The 23,886-nt window shown below is 31.5% G+C and overlaps 1 protein-coding gene across 3 annotated transcripts; it reads right to left on the bottom strand.

Annotated features, from left to right (window-relative positions):
• Positions 1–16,580: 16,580 nt before the first annotated feature.
• Positions 16,581–19,366, bottom strand: LOC106431482 (heavy metal-associated isoprenylated plant protein 33). Of its 3 annotated transcripts, none has more exons than XM_048749442.1 (4): positions 19,235–19,366; positions 18,877–18,978; positions 18,698–18,773; positions 16,581–18,573 (listed from the first exon to the last, which is right to left on the bottom strand). In XM_048749442.1, the coding sequence occupies exons 2-4, from the start codon at positions 18,904–18,906 to the stop codon at positions 16,820–16,822; spliced, it is 1,860 nt and encodes a 619-aa protein (XP_048605399.1). In that variant the 5' UTR covers positions 18,907–18,978; positions 19,235–19,366; the 3' UTR covers positions 16,581–16,819. The 3 variants fall into 3 exon arrangements, with proteins under 3 accessions (XP_048605399.1, XP_048605389.1, XP_048605391.1); XM_048749432.1 differs by having other exon boundaries at positions 19,190–19,360; XM_048749434.1 differs by having other exon boundaries at positions 19,069–19,344.
• Between the last annotated feature and the right edge of the window lie 4,520 nt (positions 19,367–23,886).

Raw genomic sequence — 23,886 nt, 5'->3', positions numbered from 1 at the left:
AAGGTGGTCAAGTTCAGTAGCAGCAGCAACAACATGCAGGTCAAAGGCAAGTGGTGGTACAGAGATTTGAGATTGCGTTTCAGCTTGACATATTGCTAATACTCAAGCTTGCTGCTGTTATCTATTTGTTCAACCAAGATGGATCAAGACAACGGCTAGCTGTTCTTGTGATTTTTGCCACCATTATCTACTTGTAAGCCTCCCCATTGATCCCTAACGTGTTGGTAAATAATTTGAAATTAGGTGTTTGGAAACTTTTGACAGATACCAAACTGGAGCCCTTGCATCTTTTATACCTAAGAACCTTGAAAAGTTCCATTGATAATATTGTATTTTACTTAAGTATCTTAGAAAACTTCTTAGACTAAAAATAGTAATTAAAAATTCTAAGATGTTTGCTAAGAGTTGCTATTGATAATGTTGCTCTAAGAGCCTTCTGACATTTAGAAAAAGAATGTCATTCTAATTGTAAAGTTGTAAGATGTGCTGTAAACATGGCACAGAAAGTGCGACCGCCGATACAGAGATTACAGATCTGACTATAAACAATTAGTATCGTTTTGTTTATCAAAAGCTCTGCTTTTTTTGCCCAAAACATTTTGAAATTTCTATGAAAAGAAAAGTAAAATATCAAAGTATAAATGTTGAAATGTAATGAGACGAAACACAGGTTAAACTGGCATAGATTACGGGCATGTGTATCACATGGAAAGAGAGTGGGTTTGTTATAAAAAGAACGTATGGACGACATCATGGGTTCAACTCATCTCTGGGAAGAAAGCGCCTTACGGGCATACACATCATAGCGACATCATGGGAAGACTTATTTGACCTATCTCACTGCAACCATAGTGTTTGGGAAACAATAGTTGAGGAAAACCGTGCTAAATTTGTCAGTTGTATCATTTTCTTCTTATCTTCCATGTGAATGATTGTCACAAAGAAAATTGTAACGCCCCGACCCGCCCACGGCTAATGGGCCACCCACGCCCGCTCTCTCGGCCCGTGGGCCCCATCCCGTCTGACGGTCGGTCCGTTAATTTTCCAAAGGCTCGAAATCATTGTTTACTGACCCTGCAATCACCACCCGACCTTTTCCCATGCTTTGGCCTCACTCGCACGCTATCGCGAATCACTTCCCGATAGGTCACCCATCCTTCCACTACTCCAGCTCAAGCACGCTTAACTCTGGAGTTCTTTCAGGATGTGTTTCGGAAAAGGTAAGTCAACTTTGGTGACATAGGTAGCCAAATCAATTCTCTTAAGCCTTTTCACATATCACAACTCGGGATGTTACAATTCACCCCCTCTCAAAGAACGCAACGTCCTCGTTGCGCCCCACGACAGGTCTCAAGACGCCTCTCAGGTCAGAACTGAGATGGCTAACCAGCTCTGATACCACTTATAACGCCCCGACCCGCCCACGGCTAATGGGCCACCCACGCCCGCTCTCTCGGCCCGTGGGCCCCATTCCATCTGACGGCCGGTCGTTAATTTTCCAAGGCCCGAAATCATTGTTTACTGACCCTGCAATCACCACCCGACCTTTCCCCGTGCTTTGGCCTCACTCGCACGCTATCGCGAATCACTTCCCGATAGGTCACCCATCCTTCCACTACTCCAGCTCAAGCACGCTTAACTCTGGAGTTCTTTTAGGATGTGCTCCGGAAAAGGTAAGTCAACTTTGGTGACATAGGTAACCAAATCAATTCTCTTAAGCCTTTTCACATATCACAACTCGGGATGTTACAAAAATATGTGGATTGCGTCTTCTTCTTTTGACCAGTTGTCACAAACAAATTACGTACTATACTAAATGTTTGTTAATGTATTTCCGAGAGAAGATCTCAAATTATTGAATTATAGAAACTAGATTGTCAAACTCAAGATCTCGATCGAGATGATAGGCTTGTATTCTCTTTTTCTCATGCTTTTAATTTGAAAATATTCAGTCAAAAAAAATAAATAAAAGAAAATAAAACTAACCAGGGGATGTATAGTACGACATATATTGTTTAATTTATATATGTTGACTTAGAAACTGCGAATAACTCACAGAAACATTGCAATTGCATGCGTGAATCCATAAATTACACGAATATATAATATTGATTGAAAAATATATCATTTGTAGTGCTTCCACGAGATCTAGGAGAATATTACATCAAGTGAACCATGTGGATTTGACCAAAAAAAAAATGTGAACCATGGTTAGATATCATTCATTGTACTTTAATTACTAGTGTCTCGACAGAAAATCTTATATTGGTTTCCTACATAGATTTTTTAGCATTTCTACGTACATTAACCACGTAATAATAAAATACACTCATAGAATATTATGATTTGATAAGCATTTCTAAGTTTCTAACTGGAATTTTTTAGCTGAAGCATAGTGCTTCTAGTACTAGTCTCTCGACATATATCATATTTATGGGTACTACATTTCTTCTTAGCATCTCTGATACTCTGTGTACAATGAGTTATTGACCACCCAGTCATCTTAATTATAAAATACGCACATAGTATATTATAATTTGGCAAGCTTTTCTAACTGGTACTGAAACATAGTATATAATCATGACCAAATTCAAAACTCTAGCCTTCTGTTCCTATCCGAAAAATCTCAGGGTTTTAGTCTGTTCTTCTGATACATGTACTGGATTTTGATAAAAGAACCAAAAAAACTCATCCAGTGTATACAAGAGATTAGGCTTAGATATGGCAAGAGCAAATAAACAATAGCTTAAAATACAATTAGGAACATAGATAAATTTCTGGTTCCCGATGAAGATTTACAGCCTCACTCCGTAACTTTCTAGTCATAAAAACTTATCATAGATAAATTCACAAAACAAATAAAAACATCCCCATTATGTTCTGAGCTTTCCATGATCCATTTGCATTATTTAACCAACAAGATGCATCATTCATCTCTCGTCACTTCATCATTATATCTGCAAAGTCTACTCAGGATACGTGGTTTTTTTGTTGGCCGAGATTCAAGGAGAACGCTAAAAACAAAAATTCTCAACAACAAAATCACATCAAGTAACTCGTGTGTTATGTAGAACAAAGATAAGAGTGGAAAATAAGTAGACGGTCCATTATGCTGTTGATTCTCTTCTAAAGTTTAAAGCAAGTAAAAATAATGCACCAGCTGGATCAAACCCGGGTCTGTACCGTGGCAGGGTACTATTCTACCACTAGACAACTGGTGCGTCTGTGATATCTCTCCCTTTATGTTTTAAAGTTTTCTTAATATAATTGTCCTCCGCAAGTACAAATGTACACTGCCTTTTTTTTTTTGCGGTGGTGTTTTTTATTTTCTTACAGATTCCAATACACTTTAGTGTTAATATTAACTGCTGTTAACTTGTGATGCAGATAGTTAATATTGATATTGCTGTTAATACTTTCTTAGCTTATCTCCATTAGTTTGTATTACATGATGTCCAGTTGTCCATATGCACTTTCCATAATTCTCCCCCTTCTAAACCACGGCACCCCACTCGTAGATAAAACAAACTGGGCCTTGATCCAAACCACAAAATATTTAAACCAATTGAAGCCCAATTATACCATAAGCCTCAAATCACATTACAGAAATTTGTACTCAATACCCCAAAAAAACTCAAATTCACTAACTAACCAAAATCACACTCCCTCTTTTTTTTTTATCTTCCCATCTCTCTCTACCTTTTCTCTCAAAATCTAATTTTAGTATTTTTTTTTTGGTTATTTCACAAATAGTCCCATCACACTAATTCATAAGATTTGTTTCTGTTGATGTATTGTATATCAGTATATGCGCATGGATGAAGTTTCAGCCCATTTTGTGTAAAATGTTGCCGGCAAACTTAACTTGTATAAACAACACACACAGATGTTTCACGTTGGCAAGCTAACCAGTAACCACGTAGCAAATTTCATTTTCAAATTCCGATCACTGGTAATTGGTAAATCAGTTGTCAATCAACTATTTATAATATAGAGAATCCCATGATCATTGTACGATGCAATTGATTGCTCTTTAGAAAAAATAAGATAGCGTTAACGATGGGATTTTACAAACAATATACAATTACGACTGTAAAATATCCCAATGATAAAGCTACCAACTTCTTTTTGTTTTAAAGTGAAAATTTATTAAATCAATTTACTGTTCTACTAGTTTATCATTCTGATGATAATATTCATATTTCATTTGTGTTTACTAGTTAGAGCTTGATAATGAACATTCTCAATGGAAAAGTCAATGTTGATGGAATCACTTTGATAAAAAAAAGAGTCTCTAGTGACTACTAGATGGTTAACCAATACTTCCAGAATTCAATTCCAAACGACCACCACATTACAAAAGGAAAAGCACAATATATCTAACAAATAATAGTTTGCATTTCAGCAGAAAAAACTCAGTAACCTAACATTCCAATTGGAGCACTGTGTACACAACTATATACAAAAAAAAACGTTATCAACAATAAATTTCCCAACATTTAAAAAAAAACGACCCACTGGATGATGTTATGCAATCACTCACATGTTCCACTTGCTGTTCCTGTCTCTTAGTGTATCAAAGTTAGATGGTGGTGTCCTTTTGTGTATACAAAGTCATCGAGGGATGTTGTTCAATTACAGTCCTCAGATTCTCTGTGATCTCTCTTTTTAAGTTGAAACACTTTTGTAACTCCTATTTACACTACACTGCTTCACATGCCCAAACATTTGTACCACTAACTTTTTCCTTACTCTTCTTTCTAATTCACATCCGCCAATGTACTAATTACTTTTCTTTATGATTAACTGATTGATTTTGGTTCGTAACGTACTACTTTTCCTCTTTAATTTTGCCGGCAAAGAAAGTTAAATATTATTAGTAATGAATTACCATAGAGAGTAGCGAGAGGGAGTAGTGATGACTGATGAGGCGTGAATGTAGTTTGGTATGGACTAAACTGGGGCCCACAAACATGGAAATCCACCGTACATTAGAAAGATTCTATATTAGATACGTGGGTCACACTAATACTTCTCGTAGCTTACGATCCCCACCGTTAATTATTATTTTCTCATTTCGAGGTTTTACACCAGATTATTGCGGTTACTTACCGGCTCTTCGACCCGGCTCGACTCATCCCATAATTGTTTTTATGTTAATTGATAATTATTTATAACAAGTGAATTATGTTATGTACTTATGTGTCATCTTTAAATTTTTACAAAAACAGATTAGTCAACCTAAACATATAATATTCTTATAATTGATAACATTAATTGATAATCTATTAATTTTTACATTTTTTCTTTTTTTTTAAAAGCCATAAATTAACAAATGTTGTTAAAATATATATGACAATTTATGATTTTGAATAGTAAATATTTAGCAATATATCTTCTATCATTTTCTATTTAATTTTATATTGTCAAAACAAATTTAACAATCACATTAACCATATAATACAATTTAAAATTTTCATATATATTATATTTTAAAATTTTAAAAACAATTTAAAATTATTATAAGGTTAAATGTCTTGCAATGAAAATTTTTATGATCAATGGTTTAAATTTTTGTTATAGCTTTATAAAAATGATTATTAAATCATGTAAGTAGAAAGTCTCATTTAGTAGGTATTCAAATTTAAAAATAAATATTTTAGTATTGTTTAAATTATACTACATACCATATAAAATGCATAAATATTTTAATTTTTAAATCTTAGAAATATGTATATACTTGAATTGATAAAACTTAAATATTTTCTAATTTTAATTTGATCAAATCATTAAAATATATTTTACATATCTTTTGTTTTATCTAAAAATAATTAAAAAAAATATTAGTTTAATAAATATTTATAAAATATTTCGCTCGGTGATTTTTACCTATTGATATTACTACTTTCAAAGCCTCTACACGGATTTCTTCTTTCTTATGATGTCTTTAAAGTTTAAAAGCTACATTTTTTAACCGCTCATTAACAGATTTTTTTTTATAGTTGCGGTGTGATTTCAAAGGTTTTCTAAGCTCAATGACTAATCACTACGATGTCCATAGAGATTTGAGTTTTTTTACCATTTAAAATATCTACGGATAGCCAAAGAAAATCAAATAGAGAACGGAAACTCCAGATGGAACTTTTTTACTATTAGGTTGAAACCGCTTGGTTGCTTATTAGCAGATAAGAGATCATTTTTCGTTTGTTCTTTTTGGCAGACGTCCCCGTAACAAGCAAATCAAGAATCTATTGATCACTAAATGACCGACTACAGTATGCTTTTGATATATGACTATGAGACATGATCTCGGTAGCGATCTCACGAGACCAGGCGACTCATGCACTGTGCTTATTATGGCCAAAAACAAACACATCTCTCTGTACAAATGGATACAATATTTAGTTCGTTTACTTTCGTTTGAAGATGATGTTTGGTTCGTTTCATACAGAACATTCTGCATGGGATGAGCATTATCAATTTATCACATATATAATATATAAACAAACAATCACGATTATTTCCAAACACATGACATTAAATTGCGTAATTTTGTTTAACTTTTGCCTGGTCATTGATTCGATGGGAATAGGAAAAAATGTTACCCGTTGAAGATTGGAGAAAGAATAAGCAGAAGCAGCCAGTGAATTGAGCATTGCCATGTGAACATCACTGACACTAGTCCATATTGGGTATTGAGCCATCTCTACTCGAACTTCTCACTTTGACTCTTACAAGTCTAACTCTTCTTTTAACTCACTTTATCATTTTATTAATTTTGCACCTTCACTAATTTCTTATTCCTTCTTCTTTTTTTTTTTGATCAAATTTTTTGTTTGCTTATAAAGTCATATTCTCTACACCCAAGTGTCCGACTGGTGCTTTAGCTCATTTATCTAATTATATTATACCGTTTATTTATAGAAAAACTTGTAATATTTACAGTATTTTCTCAGTGTTTTGTGTATTTGTAAGTTTTTTTCTTGTTTTCATTTCTCGTTTGGGAACTTATTTTTCTTTTTGGATTGTGACTTGTGAGTATGACATCTTTATGTGTTCCTTAGTGAATTTAGACATCCGTGTTTGTACCAAACTGTGTATGTTTCTTATGGTTCAAAAATAATTATTTTCCAGTCCTCCCATTGATAAATTAAAATCCGACCCTGACCATAATTTAACTAAAATTTGATCTGACCCACCAAATAAACCAAAATGAAATTTGGCAGAAAATTTTAAAATCAGCCCAAATTTTTTTAAAAAATATCGAGGACGATGTCTCTCTATTGTGACAAAAAGAGAAAACCTAACTCTAAAAACTAGATTTCCAATTCAACCGATGAAAGAGAAAAAAATTTGGTGAAATCAAGTGGGACTATTGACCAAAATCGAGAGTGAGAAAAGACTTAGTCTTGGGATCGATTAACTTCTCTCTCAATTATGGCCAATAATCCCACACGATTTCACCGACTTCCTTTCTCTCACACTGATTTGAATATAAACACTAAATTTCATGATTTTCCTCTATATGGCAATGGGTTGAGCTTTAGTTAAATTGCGGTTGGGTGGGTCGGATTTTAATCAAACATGAGAATTAAAAGAGTTAACATTTTTTCAACATCTAGCTTTTATTAATAAAATTAAGCTTGTGATATTATTAACTACATAACATCATTAAATTGAGTAGTTGTCATACATAACATATATTTCATGTAGCTAAGTATGCATCTGTTTAATTTTTGCATGACTAATCATGTAGTGGTCAATACTTCACATAGCTCTCAATCATTTTTTCTTAATTATATTATTATTATATGATAACAAGAGAACAAAAATTCCCCTGATTTTACGGTGCAGGCAAAGAATAGTTGTTGATTTCCTTTTCTAGACGTAATAATTGTTAGTTTATCTTGGTTTTTTTTGAAGTAAAAGTTTATCTTGGTTTAGAACTACACAAATGGAGTAAGTTGTATAGAATGTATTGGCTAAAAAGGCAGGGACTGGGGTAAGTAAATATTAAAAGATAAATATGCAGGATATTTGATGGGAATTGGATAAAGTCAGCTCTGACTTGTTTTTTTGTTTAGTTAAATAGATATTTTCCTATCTTTTACGTGCTGCTCGAGTATGACCATACCAATTCATATTATTGTAATTTAACCATATTCATTCGTTTTAACAAAATAGTAGATCTGCGCGGATGTTTGTTTTAATTTTTATATACATAAATATTTATTTTAGATCATTATTAGTAAATATTTTAAAAAGTTAATCATATATAACTATTTGAGATACAATAATTTAATAATTATATAGTTATATGTTGCAGTTAATCAATTGTTTAAAACCGTCATATGGATTTGTTGATTTTTATTATATATTTATCTTATTGTATTTGCATTTAGTAATTAAACAAATTAATATATGCATGAAATAACATATTTGAAAATTATTTTGTATTTAATTTATGTTAAATTCTTACCCGCATTTCAAAGCTACATTTCCTTTTGGCAATATGTTTTTACTTTTATTTAATTAGATAATATATTATTGTATAAAGAAAAAACTTAATTTTATACATGTATTATATAGTTTGCTAGTGTTAAGTCATTATGTCATCGTATTATATTTTTAACATGAATATTTTATATTTATGAATGTAAAATTTATAAATTTATCAATTTAATATAAACTTATCATTTTTTGTTCAATATAATAATTTTATTTCAACATGATTGATTATGATTATAAAAAGATAAAAATAGGATAGAATTTTTCATTTTATAAACAATAACTAAATATATATTAATGCATAATAATAGTTCATTTCTAATTACAAAATTAGTGAAAATATTTTCATAATCTATTAAAAAATTAAAAGATTTTTAAAATATTTATCAACAGATTTGTTGTAATAATTTTTTAAAAAATAAATATATATATATATATATATTTAAAATGAAAAGATATCATGATTAAAGTAGTTACAAAATTTTTATATTATCAGCTTTAATGAAATACGGGAAATTACCACAAATACCACATTCATAGTACCACTTTTCATGTTTACACTAAATACTTTTACCATCACTTTTAATGAAGAGTAAAATACAATTATGCCCTTAGGGTTAACTAATCTAGACTTAGGGTTTAGAGTTGAGGGGTGGGGTAGGGTTTTTAGAATGTGAAATTTATGATTCTAATAAATATATAAATACTTAAAAATATATAAAAAAATTTTAAAAAATAGTTTCAAACATAATTTTCGTTTTTCAAAAAGAAATTTGAAAAAAAAATAAAAAAATTCAAAAAATTGTTTTTTTATCAAAAAAGTTCGAATTTGAAAAAGTATAATTCGAAAACATTAAAAAAAATATTTTTTTTTTTATTATTTTTTTAATTAAATAATGATTTATTATATATATAAATAACAAGGATATAAGGGTCTTTTGCCACTTAATGAAGAATATATTTTTGAAAATGTCTCATTAGTGGTGGTAAAAATAAAAAGTGGTACCATGAAAGTGGTAAACATGTAATTTCCCCATGAAATACATGTCAATTTTCATACATGTATTATATAGTTTGATAATGTTAACTTGTTTTAGCAGCATATTATATTTTTGAACATAAGTATTTATAATTATGAAAATAAATTAGATGTAAATTGATTATTTAATATAATTTTACCATATTTAGCTCAATATAATAATTTTTTAATACGATTTATTATGATTGTATAAAAGATATAAATTAGGATATAATTTTTTTTTCATTTTTAAACGATAACTGAATATATTAATGTATAATAATATTTAAAAAATAAATACACAATTGGTGAAAATATTTACATATAATTTTTAAAATTTAAGATCTTGTTAAAATCTTTTCAAACAGATTTGTTAGATTTTTTAAAATATATATTTTTATATTTAAAATGAAATGATAATATGATTAAAGTAATTCAAAGATTCTATGTGTTATTACTTTTAATAAAGTACATTTAATAAAATTTCTTAAGGATGGTCCAAATTAAAAAAAAAACCACACCTGAAGTAAGTAATGACTTCTATTTTAATAGAATAGATATGAAAACCCCAAAAAAAATCAGTATTAATATATCGAATGAGACATGACTAATAACATTGATGACCTGGTTTATGGTTAAATATGACACCGACAATTACATTTAATGGTTATTTATATTATTAGATTTTTTTTTAGAACATGGTAATAATTCATACCTTGCATTTAATGTAGATTAATATTTTTGATATTTTTTTACAATATGATAATATCTTATATGTCATCACTTAGATAAATATATCCAAATATTACACTACAAATTGATGAAAAAAAAAAGATATAACAAATTTTGAAAAAATATTTTATTTAATTTTCTTATAATTTCGAAATATTGTTTTATTTTATTAAAAAAAAAATAATCGTAAAATCATTAGTTTCTTTGATATACTATAAATTTTATAAATACTGTTTATTTTTAATTTTTATAATTATACAATTTTATACCAATTTTTTATTAGTTTTATACAAGTTGATTTAATATATTTAACCAAACGAAATAGATAATTTCTTTCATTTAAGATTGTAATTTTAAATATATATACATAAATATTCTTAAATATAATTTAAAATAAAAAAAATTATGTTTATCTTAATTTTATGTTTAATTAAATCAATTTATATTAAAATATTGGTAAGAAAATAATGAAATCTACAATATTTAATAAAATTTTATTTTAAATATAAATATAAAATTTTAAAATTATTACTGGCAGAAAAACACATAGTTAATTTATGTGAAAAACAAAACAAAAAAAATAAATGGATGGTTGACAAAAAAGATATAAAGGAAATGAAAGGATTCGTGTCGACCCACTAAAGCACACACTCACTAAGTTGAACCAATCATATGCATTACAAGGACAAGTCTTTTCTGATAAGCTTTTATTTGGATCTTATTATGATAATTGATCGACTGCACCATACATTTGTTTACATACAAATTACATAAACAATACATCTTACATATAAAGAACAAAATATTATTCGTGAGAGAAAAAGACTGTTGCAACATTCTGGGTTGTCAAAGATAAGCCTTATCAAAATTGTTTTCTAGTATTTTGAGTTTTTTTTTAAGCCCGTGACTCGTTCGTGTCTTGTTGCTTGATCACTCTTCTCTCTATCTGTATAAACACTACACATGTTTTATCGATTACATTCACAAAAAAATTAAAGATACGTACTTTTTTTTGCAACATAGCTGGAGTGTCGGACTAAAGACTACTTCAATTTTTGCATACTTGTACTACATAATTACTCATTATCGTGCATTAGTAATAGTCTACTAAGTATGCATGTATAATGATATGAAGGTTCTGCGATGCAACTTTTTCTCTCTCTCCGAGTGCGACTAAACAGTTTCCACGGTGAGTGCGTTCCCGAACCACCTCAATTTGGTTCCTTTGGCAAAAAAAAAGTAAATATCAAGGAAGCAAATGAAATACTTAAAGTAGACTATTACGAATGCACGATAATGAGTAATTTGTAGTACAAGTATGCAAAAATTGAAGTACAGTCTTTATTCCAGCGCACTCCAGCTATGTTTTTCTGCTTTAACTTTGGTGAACTCCACTCCAGCTATGTTCACAGTGATATAAATAATTTAAAACGAACAAATCGCTCGGGTTTACTAGATTAGGAAGGTGTCTAAGATTTTGAATATCATCGTGACTTGATGAGACTGACATAGATCAACCCGAAAATTATACAATGCAATAAGGAATATATATGACTTTTATTTCCTTCCTTTATTTTGTTGTTGTTGTTGAACAGTTGTATACTAGCCGTTAGTTTGTGTGTGGTTTATATTCTGCCATATTACAATTTGTTTCTTCCCGCTATTGATTCGCACTATATGAATTGTGAGTCCACGTTAAGCGAAAACTCGTGGATGCAAATCCTACTTGCATACCTAAACGAGACTCAAAAGGCAAGGCAATACTTTATCTGAGTAAATAGCAGAGAATAAAGAAAACATAATACATACACTAAAACTGGTGACTGAAACAGTCAATAAGTAATGTTTACAAGATAATTTATTTAGATCAATACTATAAAACTGTACGAAAGCGTGTAGTTCAATAATTGATAATCAAAGACTTTTAGCATACTTGCTTAGTTGTTTGTCAAAGTTATCTTTGCTTTGCTTCTTCTACCAGGTTCACGTGAGCCATTTAATTCTCTTACCACGTCAATAGATTTATAACTTTTATAATGGATGAAAATTATAATAATGGGAAGGTAAGGAAGTAATAGCTTTCCTTTTTTTTTTGTAACACGAAAGTAATAGCTTTCCAAATATGAGAAACATTAATGAAAAATAGCAGAGAGCGCAGAATGCACTAAACTTTTTTTGGTGGTTAGAGATTAATACAAGTATATGTCAAGGAGAAGAAGTTTATGAGATCATTCGACCAAAAAAAAAAAGTTTATGAGATCAAACGAATGTTTCACCTTTATTATACTTTCAACCAATTAAGATAACGGAAATGTTTCTAAAAACCCAATTCCAACTTAGACGAGTTTTATTTCAGATGGATGTTCTCTATTTTTGTTAGCCACATATATGACCATGAAACTTCACAAATCTAATTCACACTTAAATTTTGGAACTATCTATCTACTGTTTAGTTTAAACATATATACAGTCTATATATAGTAGCCGAGGTTTCTAAAAATATGTATGCGTCTTATTTATTTTAAACATAAATTACATACAGTCTATGATAGCTGAGGTTTCCAAAAACATGTATGTATGATGTATCTATTGTCTTTTCAAAATGTATCCTGATATTTTTAAAATAAAAAAAGTTAAAAAAAAAAAGAGTTTGCTCTTTTATACTGTATTTTTTCTTGAATGTTCTGCTTGATCAGTTGTCAAAATGATTCAGATCCTTGAGTTCCAAATAAGACAGATTTGACTTTTGTTGGTTTGTAATATTCCCTTCTTTCATCATCGGAAACACAAACAAGCTTCTCCATGTGCTCACTTCCTTTCTCCAATAATCTCTTTTCGGGGCTCTCAATATCACACACGCTCTTTCTGTTTTTGTCACACCCACCTGGCCACCTCTGTATTTTAGTGTCTGCACCAAACAAATTTGATGCATGGTTTTTTTTTTTGAACTGGGCATGGTTTGTTTTCTTTATCACATCAAATTATATCACATACATACATATATATACACGCACGTACGTACATGTATAATATTTCGGATTGCATGACCCGACCTTCACGTGAGAAACCCTTACATTAACTTGCTTGGATTTGGTTAGATATTAAAAATTGTAAAAACAACATTGGCTACATACAGAGCCAATTTTTATAACCAGTGGCGGAGCCACAAATCTTGTGTAAGAGGAGGACATCTGCTTCTATGCCTTTTCAAACTCCCATGTAAAAAACATTGACTAATTTTCCTTTTTACAAACATTGACTTTTAAGTATGTTTTTTCTTTAACAAATCTATTCCAATTATGTGAACAATTTTAAATATGTCTTCTATAAAACAAAATCGCCTCTGGACATAATAAAATGAAACATTGGTTTTGAATTCTTAAATTTTAAGAACTAATATACATAATGGAAATCTGTTAAATTAAAGCCAAAAGATATTTTTAAATTTTTTTACCTTTAAAATTTTAAAATTTTCTCAGGGTCTGGGCACTGGCTATACATTAAACTACGAAAAGAATCAAATTTAAGTTAAACTATAACGAATAGGTGAATGGTCTAGTGCCTGCCCGCAATTCGATTGGTATGCAGGTTTTCATGGTACGAATGAGGGAACATTTGCGTTAATTCATAAAGCTCCTTTGTTTTTATTTTATTTTTTCACCCTGCTTGTGAGTAATTATGAAGCATACCAACTTTTATAAATTACGTGGCCCCCTACTGCATTTATAAAATTATCAAAAATATCCTTATTTAATTTCTCTGTTTGACATGACAATTATAGCAATTTAACGGCGTTAACAATAACATCACGTCATCGTAACTCACTCGTAGTTCGCGCGGATTCGTAACCGGCGAGCAAGTAAAGGCTGAAGGGAGGGTCCCACGCGTCTCCTATACAGGCTGTGATTTTGACGTTATAACGCTCAATAATTTAGTTCTGATGACTTGGCACTATCTCATTGGATAGTTCATGAACACGAAGGTTTATCTGACTAAGATCAGTCTGTCCTCTGTAGCAGAGGCTGAACTCCCTTGCTTTCATTTACTCTAGCTATCTAACTTTTGGTAGATTCTTTAAAGAAAAATTTAACTGATGTATTTATATTTTAAATGGAATTAAAAGTTTTTAAAAGTTATTATAAAAATAAGTTTATAAAATTGAAGTAGTTATTTTGACCAAAAAAATTGTAGTAGTTATATAATTGTAATACTTGCTTTCTTAGGTTTATAGGTTTCTTTTAAAATTAAGTAGTTTTTGTAATATTGTAATAATTTTTTCTTAGGTTTCTAGGTTATTATTGTAGATTTTCGCTATTGCTGTAGTATTTTTTGTTATCGTTATAGCAATAAATTTTCTTAGGTTTCTAAGATATTCTTGCAATAAGTGTAATTTTTTTTTTTGTAACTTAAGTGTAATTTTTCTTCAATAGCAATAACAATTGACTGGAACATCTGGTATTGTCCTTACTCGAATTAAAATTCACATACATGCATTCTGTTGAATCAAAAACTTTTTAAAGTGTGTTTATTTGTAATATGCCCTAGGGGTAAAATGTGAACACTGGAGATCCACTTTTTCACTTTTGGTGATAACTAAATGAAATATAATATTCACTCCGTTTCAATATAGATGATGTTTTAGAATGATTATTTTGTTTCAATTTACGAAATTTTGAAATTTTAAAATTAACTTTAACTTTATTGGAAACTGTTCAACCAATTAGATTTTACCGTTTTTTTTATAATTGGTTAACTGAGTTTAAAATTATATCTTTAAAATGTTTTTCAGAAAAAAATTCTTAATATTTGTGCACTAAGTGAAAATATTAAGTATTATGAAACATAGGGAATAATAATACTAAGGGACAAAAAATAAAGAAACGATGGGACCCAAAGAGAAAACAGAGGACAAAGATGGTTGATCTGTCAAAATTTGTAACGGGTTATTGGCTGGTAAAGTGTAAAGGCAGTTTAATGGAGTAGTAAAACTAGTGATTCACCGTGGAATAGCGTTAGAGCTGTAAACAAGCAACGTAATAAACAAAGTGTCGGTCCTGTCGTACCTCGAGCAGCCTGTTCTAAGCCTTAACTAGTCTTCTCACTCATCACTTCTTTGTCTATATAATGAACTGATCTGGTTAGTATGCAATCATAAACAAAGCAAATGTAGTAGTAACTTTATTTTCTCCATTCTAGGTAATGAAACAGCCGCATATAGAATTCTAAGTGAATTGATAAAATAACTTTTTTAAAGTAATAAAAAGCAAAATACGTATGAAAGAAGCAAAATCTGGCTGAATCCAGAGCGCTTCTTTAATAAGATTGTGTGTTATGTAACGTGTACAAAAGCATAAGAATGAGAAAGAGAAGAAACGTGTGCTGCGTCAGTGACGCTAAACACTAGTAGCTGCCACACACATCCATTTAAGTTCACTTATATGGGTCCCATTCATCATCTATCATCACCATCTTGATCATTCATGCATACATCATCGTAATGAATATGATGACGATGATGATCATCTTTTGTTATTCATTATAAGTTTTGACTTTGTTAATTACGAGATTAAACCGGTCTAGATAAGGACTATCGACATTAACGTTCACGGACGTTGAGACTGCATCACAATTCACAACCGTTGTGCCGCAACCAAAATAAACCCGTTCGTTTTGCCACATATGAAATTTTATTTGATTGTGCAGAATGCAAATCACTGGTGAGGAGAGTAAAGCAGATGCTGCTATCCTCGCATTCAGCGTTTTTACTGTCTATCTTTTTATTATTTAAAATACAACTGATTTGTTTACTTTAATCTGTAATCTTTTTCTTTTTATGAATATATTCAAACCTAATAACAAAAGCGAAATTAAAGCTAAAACCAAATGGACAATATGATCTAAAACTATAGTGGGTGGGACACAGTTCCAATTCCATTACTCATTATGTTTGCTCAGTTTGGCAAAATGAAATAAAGTACTTCTTGGACGAGTTTTCTCGATTTCAAGATCGAGTTAATATAAAATATACTGATAAACAATTTATTAATAGTTTTTCAAAATAAAGAGTTTATTGATTCACAAGTGTCAATATCACTAATCGCAGCTAGACTTGAAGGGGTTTGGTATCTAGTATCTACCAAACTTGTTCTTCGCAATTGCGCATATCATATATAAGAATAACAAATATCATGAGTCACTTTGTATATAAAAATACTCATTTCGTTTATGGCTTTATTTATATTATTTTGTCTGAAACATCTAGACAGCAGATATGAACACTAGGCTCTCGTTAAGAAAGTAAGAACCTAGACAAAACTTGCAATATAAAATATTCGTTTGATTTTATATTATGATTCTATAAGTTACTTAAGAACTATCACAAATTAAAAAGAAAAAGAAAACCCTAATATAACTTAGGATTTGATCCGTTGGAGTTTAGAAGAAGGATTGTAAGAACCCTTAAACCATTAAGAAAAACCCCCTCATTTCCATGTATAATCACAGACCAGACGGATACACAAACTATGGCAACTTTTGATGTTGTTTTGTTTTTTCGTTTGCTCACATGATGTTGCAGCTTGATGTATTCTCATCATTGAAGTAATGAGAATACTGATCACCACCATGAGGCGGATATTGGTATGGATACGGATACGGGTACGGATGTTGTTGGTACGGTTCAGGTGGCAAGTAGTTGACAGCGGGAGGTGGTCGAGCGTACATCATCGGCTGGAACCGTTCGTTGCCCATGGCTCGTTGCTGGTTCATAACTGCCGCCAAGTATTGTTGTTGTTGTTGTTGTTGCTGCTGCTGTTGCAAGTAGGGATTTCCAGGCACTGAGTCTTGGCCACCACCGTTGCTTCCATGGCCTTGGAAATACCCTGGCGGGGCTCCTACGGATGGGCCGCCGCCACCTCCTGGACCCATTGCGGGTAATCCTTGAACCGCCTGCATATTATTATTTCCCATTGCACCAGGACCACCACCACCCATTGATGGTAGATTACCAATTGGACCACCCATTGCCCCACTCATTGGCATACTCATGGTCGGAGGTCCACCTCCATTGCCGCCTCCCATTGGCCGGAAACCTGGTGGGAGTCCTCCACTCATGGGTCCTCCTCCGCCGCCACCTCCACCGCCAGCACCACCCTTTTTGCCTCCGTTGGGACCACCGATCATCTGGCCTCCGCCACCACCTTTATTACCGTTAGGACCACCACCACCTCCCCCATTTTTCCCATCAAACTGTCCACCACCACCGCCGCCGCTTTTACCACCGTTTTGATTTGGATTCCCCACATTACCCCCACCACCTCCACCGGGACCTCCCTTCTTACCACCATTACCTCCACCACCGCTAGGCATTTGAACAGGAAAAGGAACACCACCGGGGCCTCCTTTACCCACAATCTTACCACCGGCGGGTCCAGGACCACCGCCGTTTTTGTGAGCGTTTAACATTTGTTGAGCGTTAGGCATCATCATGTTAGGCATCATGTTATTAGGCATCATCATGTTACCACCAGGTCCACCACCCATCATAGGCTTCATCTTGTTAGGAGGAGGAGCGTGATCGTCAAACTCATCATCCTCCAAATCATCATCATCAAACTCGTCGTCTTCATCAAACTCATCATCATCGAATTCATCATCACTGAAATCGTCATCATCATCATCTTCAGGAACGTCAAACTTCACAGCCTTCTGATTAGGATTCTGAGGATTCTTGTTCACAGGAACAGAGCCAGGGCCTGGACCCTTCATCTGAGGAGGCAGCTTCAGATCTTGAAACCCTTTCATCTGCTGAAGCTGTTGAAGCTGCTGCAGTTGCTGTGGATTCAGCTGCTGCATCTGTTGTGGAGTTAACTGTGGAAGTCCCATCTTCATTGGCGGCCCACCACCACCCATCTTCATTGGCGGCGCACCACCTCCTCCACCACCACCACCCATCTTCATTGGCGGCCCACCACCACCTCCTCCACCACTCATCTTCATTGGCGGTCCACCACCTCCTCCACCACCACCCATCTTCGGTGGCGGTCCACCACCACCACCACCGCCTCCCTTCTGGACTTTGTTATTGTTTCCACCCCCATTACCACCACCGCCTTTGCCGCCGTGGTCAATCTGCATGCCTTTGAACTGATTGGCCAAGTTGGGTTGGTTCTGAATGGTGTTATTTCCCTTTGGAGCTCCCCAGATTTCGGCATGTTTACCAGATTTCAAGAGCTTCTTGATAAGAACAGAGGGGTCTACATTTCCAGATACCGTCACTTTCCCTTGCTCTGCGTCTATCTTTGTCGTGAAAACACCTGTACCGGCAACCAAAAACAACTTAGCCTAGAGTCGAGTCAAAATCTGAATTAAAAATGAAAATATTTCAGAAAGTCAAATGTAGAACGTGAAAATTTATTTTTATTTTTCTTGTTACTATACCTTCAATTTTCTGCAAGATTTTCTTAACTTTTTGCTTGCAACCATCACAGTGAATGTTCACTTTTAGAACACAAGTCTACACAAGAAAACACCACAACAGAGAAAAAAACAGAGTGGACTTTCATATTACTGTAAGAATATTAAAATCGAAACAGAAGAAAAAAAAGTGGTGAGCAAACCTGTATCTTCATAAACTCTTCTTTACTCATTTTTTTCCTTCAATTGGTTAAATTTTATCTCACTAGATCTGCAACAACTACTCTGGTTCTTGAAATTTTGATCTGCACAGTTAAAAACCAAGAAAATGTTACTATCAGTAATATATTCAAACGACAGAAGCAAATATAACTGTCAACACAAATATGTTATACATTATCTGAGAAAACAGTAACAATAGCTGAAGTGAAAAGACTTTTTATTAGATATTTTTCATGGAAGGCATATATGCAGAGAGAAGATTTAGAAACAGAGAAGGCAAAAGCAGAGACGTACTTGAATGAAGCAAAGAAGAAGAAGAAAGAAAGTTTCAGGCTTTACAGTAAGTTTGGTGAACATTAACTTCTCTACTTCATCTGTTTCAGAATGAAAGGGAGGGAGAGAGAGAGATGAGGCAGAGCTGATACTTCGATATCTTTTTTAAGATGTGCTTTAATTTATTGGGAAAAATGGAGTGAGTGCAAGTACTCTTATTTTGGGCTAATATGAATAAAATATTATTTTAATATTTTTATTACCATAAACATTATTTTAATGATTAGATGTGAAAAGTAATTGCCAAAGTAGATTAGGAGTATGTGTCAAAGAAAATAAACTACATTAGGAGTACGAGTGTTAATGGTATCACCGGTTTTAATATTCTAAATTCCATATCAGTATATATATAATTCTATTGTTTAATAAAATGTTGAATTTTTTGATCATCGTGGAAAAGAATAGTTATTTACAAATGAATCTAAAAATCCAAACTTTTTATCGTTTGCACATATTCTTATCTAATATGAGCCTCAAACCATTACTGCATCAGTTTCGTAAGTTTTCGCTTCTTGTATTATCGAGTAGACATAATCCTTTGCTTAATATTTTTCTCTATCACTTTTGCAAACTGGTTTGCTGGTCGACATCGCTGTGTCGTCTTTCGTTTCTATATAATTTTATCTTTTAACATACAAATAAGTTGGAATTTCGAAATAGTATAGATTTTTAATTCCATGAACTTACAATATGTTTTGCTTTATTTTATCCAGCATTAGACTTTCCGGTTCAAAGCAATAAAATAATTGAACATTGAAAAATAAATTAATAAATTTCACTGTGAGTTATATAAACTAACTCATCAAAAGGAAACGTTAGAAATGGGGACTAAGATCACTATGTGAATATTCATAAAATCCCCTCTATATTAGTGAGTATAAAGTACTACATTATTTTATAAGAATGTGCTTTTACTTTTAATTTACTCCTTATCAGATTTTCGTAGCTCAGCTTATGTGGCTTGGCGTGGCCTCAGCGAAACAACCAGTTGTTTTACGGAGTAGGAATTAATCCAATTACATTTAGATTAATTTTAATTTATTAATTACGACAGTGAACCAGTTAGTTTAACGTTACTTTGTGAGAAAACGTGAAGTAGTTCTCTCTTTATTCCTTCCGTGTAAACCGGTCCTAGGAATTTTGCGACATCATATTTAGGAACGATTCATTCTCATTAACTTCAATAATTTCTCTCCGTTTTGTTTTATAACACTGAAGTAACGTGAAGTTTTTGTTTATTTTGGGGAAAAACAGAGTAGATGTAGAATCTGATTATATATTTGTTCAGTGTTCACACATGCTCCACAATCTGGTTAACCGGTAGATTTTTTTCTTATTATTTTGAATAATTATTTTTTGATTAACATGGAGGTATTGCAAACTTATGTAAACGCTCATACTAAATTTTAAAAGAGGTGTATCCACGCATATACTTTTTCTTTGGGTATGTAAATGTATCGTAAGTAGAGACTCATATTTATATAGGTGTCCAAGAACAATATGACTTAATTTCGTGTAACATGTAAATCAAACTAGAAATGTGTTAGTGTCCCAATCCGTTTTCTTTACCACTGGACCAAAAGATTTCAGACTTGTATAAAATTTATAAATTATGGATTAATGTTCTTTTGATAATTTAAATTATGAATAATGTATGTCAAAGTATATATTTATAAAAATTATATTTTATATGTTTTAACTAAGAGTTATAAATAAATTTGGATATTCTATCATTTGAAATTTGTATTAAATTAACTATTAAATATCTTTTTATATAGAGTTATGCAAACATTAAAATATTAAATAAATACATCAAATATATAGAAACTAACCCTTATATTATACTTTTTGACATTGCATACTGACATAAAATACGGTATTCCTTTATCTCCAAAGCTAGCATCAATTAATCTCGCAAAAAAAACTAGCATCAATTTTTTTTTGAAGAAAAATTCATACAAATTTACGATCAAATTAATACAATCGAGCGGATTCAAATATTATTTTATATTGTAGAACAAATTATTTTATGCGAATGTAGTGAACTTAATACTTATTAGTTATGTAATTACGCCACTGACAAAAGGTTAATATGTGATTATAAGACAAAAAATTAAATTTTAACTATATTTTATCTAGAGAAATAAATACATTATAAAACCTACTAAATAAATGCACTAAATATATTTATCTAAATATTATGTAAAATAAGATACTTTGATCTCCAGCTACATCAATTTTTTATTTTTTTGAAAAAACTATTCATACAAATCTACGATCAAATCGATATAATAGAGCCAATTGAAATATTATTTATCATATTGAACACAAAATTAATTTTAATGCCAATAGAGTGAACAGAATACTTAGTTATATAATTATGTCATTGACAAAAAAAAGTTATACTCCCGTATGTAGTTATGTGAGACCGTCCTCGTACGGCTTTAAATAGTGAGATTATTAGATGCTGTTCATTTAATATGTGGAGCCATCGTAATGAATTGATTGCTAATTTGCTACACTGGTTTGAAATGAATCTCCTAATATTACCGATCATAGTTTATATTTCCTATGGATCAAAAGTGTGAATGGTGACAAAACGAAAGTATACAATCTATGATATTTCAGCTGGTAATTATTTCTGATTTGGTTTAGTATTCAATAGAGTTTGATTTGATGATTCATACACTGCAAAGAGCAAATTTATATATGTGGGATGATATTTATATATCACATGGTCTTTAGATTCTTTTCAGACTGGCTCAAAACATGGAGTGTTATATGGAAAAGGGCAAAAAACAATTAAACAGAGTAAAGGAAATATTGTCTTCTTCAATCCTTTCATTAAAAAAAAGGAATAAAGAACTGGTTTGGTTTATATGATTGTATAACACAATCATGATTAATTTAATTCTACGATTCAAATCACTATTGACCACAACGATTCACATATAATCGTAATAATTTCTCACAATTATATCATTCACGCATGGCTTGGTTTTTCAATCATTCACAACTATACTCGATTTATTTATTTTATTTCATATAAAAAGAGCCACGGATTAGGGTTTAATGACAAGAACTGATGAATGCATTTGCTCTGCACCAATAACGTTTTGACATCAAGTTTTTCTTTCATCTGGTAACTAAAAGAGAATTACAAATTTGAAATACAAAAATAACTATACCCGAGCCCGTTATTGAACCAACTAGATATCACAATCAAACATCCAAAAGAGGAAAACTAATAAGCCCTAAATAAAGAAAATAACACTACCGTCAATAAAACTTAAACAAAAAAGTTCAAAGGACAAAAGACTTAATTTAGCCAAGAATTTAAACTCTAACCAAAAGAAATTGCACAAAGGAAGAACCATACGAGAACTGTAGAAACGGGAAGGCCGAAAGTGACATCAAGTTATCCATGTTAATCTTTTATGTTAAAACTATTGTTTTCTTTAAGACCATCTCCAATGTATTTTGCTATTTTCACCTTTAAAATAGGGGAACTCTATAATAGAAATGAAATATGCTCCAATGTATTCCCCTAAAATAGCAATCTCTAAAATATAGAGTAAAAAATAGAGGAATGCTATTTCTTCCTCTATAAATAGAGGAAAAAATAGAAATCTCTGTTATAGAGGAAGAAATAGAGGTGGGTTGGAGCAATTTCACCTCTAAATGCTATTATAGAGGTGAAAATAGCAATGTGTTGGAGATGCTCTAAGTGTTCAGAAACTAACGAAATAAACATTAAAACTTACTGTATAAAATAAACACAATTTACGGTGCAATTAAAATTGTCCATGCTTTATTACCTTTAGTCGAAATTTTCTTGAGAAGTTGGGTAATACTACTACTAATAGTTATGTCAAGTGTTAAGAGAAATTCGTATACACGAATATGGTTTTCATTTGGCTTAATGGAAAACAAAGAGATTAACCTTAAATGAAAATAATAACAAACAGAAATTTATAGTAACTGAAACAGTGAGAATTGTGGGGAAAAAGGGTGGGGTTGGGAAATGATGAAAGGCTCACCCTTTCGAGTGAACATAATCACGTTTTCGGCCGCATCAGTTCTCTTAAACTTATTTTAATATTCAGTTATTAAACATTATTTAGTTTCTCTAAGTTTAGACACTTTTCTTAGACGCATTGATCATTATTTCCCTTTGTCTCAAAAGCCTAAATATTGTAAACATAGCATGAAACACTATATCCCCTCCCATTGTTTTAGTTTTCTTGTTGGCTTTTAATTAATATAATAAATAGAATATTTTCTTTCTTTACAGATTTCGTTGTTAAAAAAAAGATTTCATTGTTGGACGAGAAAGAAAATCAAAATTCACTGTTGTACAAAAAATAGTAACCTCAGGAGGTTTAATAGTTTGCAACTTCGGTATTACTACATTGTGAATGTGAATATTGTGGTGGGTGATGTCTTTCTGTTTTTTTTTTTTTTTAAATATCAGATATGCTTTATTGATGTGTTGGATAAGTTGTTAAAATTAAACGCGTTGGTAGTTAATAGTAGTACCAGGCAATTAAAAATCTATATCAAAGATATGTTTTGTAACATATTAAAATCTATTAAAGATATGTTTGTAACATATTTCTGAATGGGACTAAAACCTAAAAGAAAGTTCTTGGATATCA

This window comes from Brassica napus, chromosome A2 (assembly GCF_020379485.1).
Source record: "Brassica napus cultivar Da-Ae chromosome A2, Da-Ae, whole genome shotgun sequence".
Classification (NCBI taxonomy): domain Eukaryota; kingdom Viridiplantae; phylum Streptophyta; class Magnoliopsida; order Brassicales; family Brassicaceae; genus Brassica; species Brassica napus.
This window is presented reverse-complemented; position numbering and strand designations above follow the sequence as displayed.

Excerpts from the sequence above, each read along its gene's own strand:
- LOC106431482 (XM_048749442.1), bottom strand. The coding sequence starts at position 18,906 with ATGAGTAAAGAAGAGTTTATGAAGATACAG. Across the intron at positions 18,774-18,876 it reads AAGAGTTTATGAAGATACAG|ACTTGTGTTCTAAAAGTGAA; the intron begins GTTTGCTCACCA and ends TTTCTTGTGTAG. Across the intron at positions 18,574-18,697 it reads AATCTTGCAGAAAATTGAAG|GTGTTTTCACGACAAAGATA; the intron begins GTATAGTAACAA and ends TTGCCGGTACAG.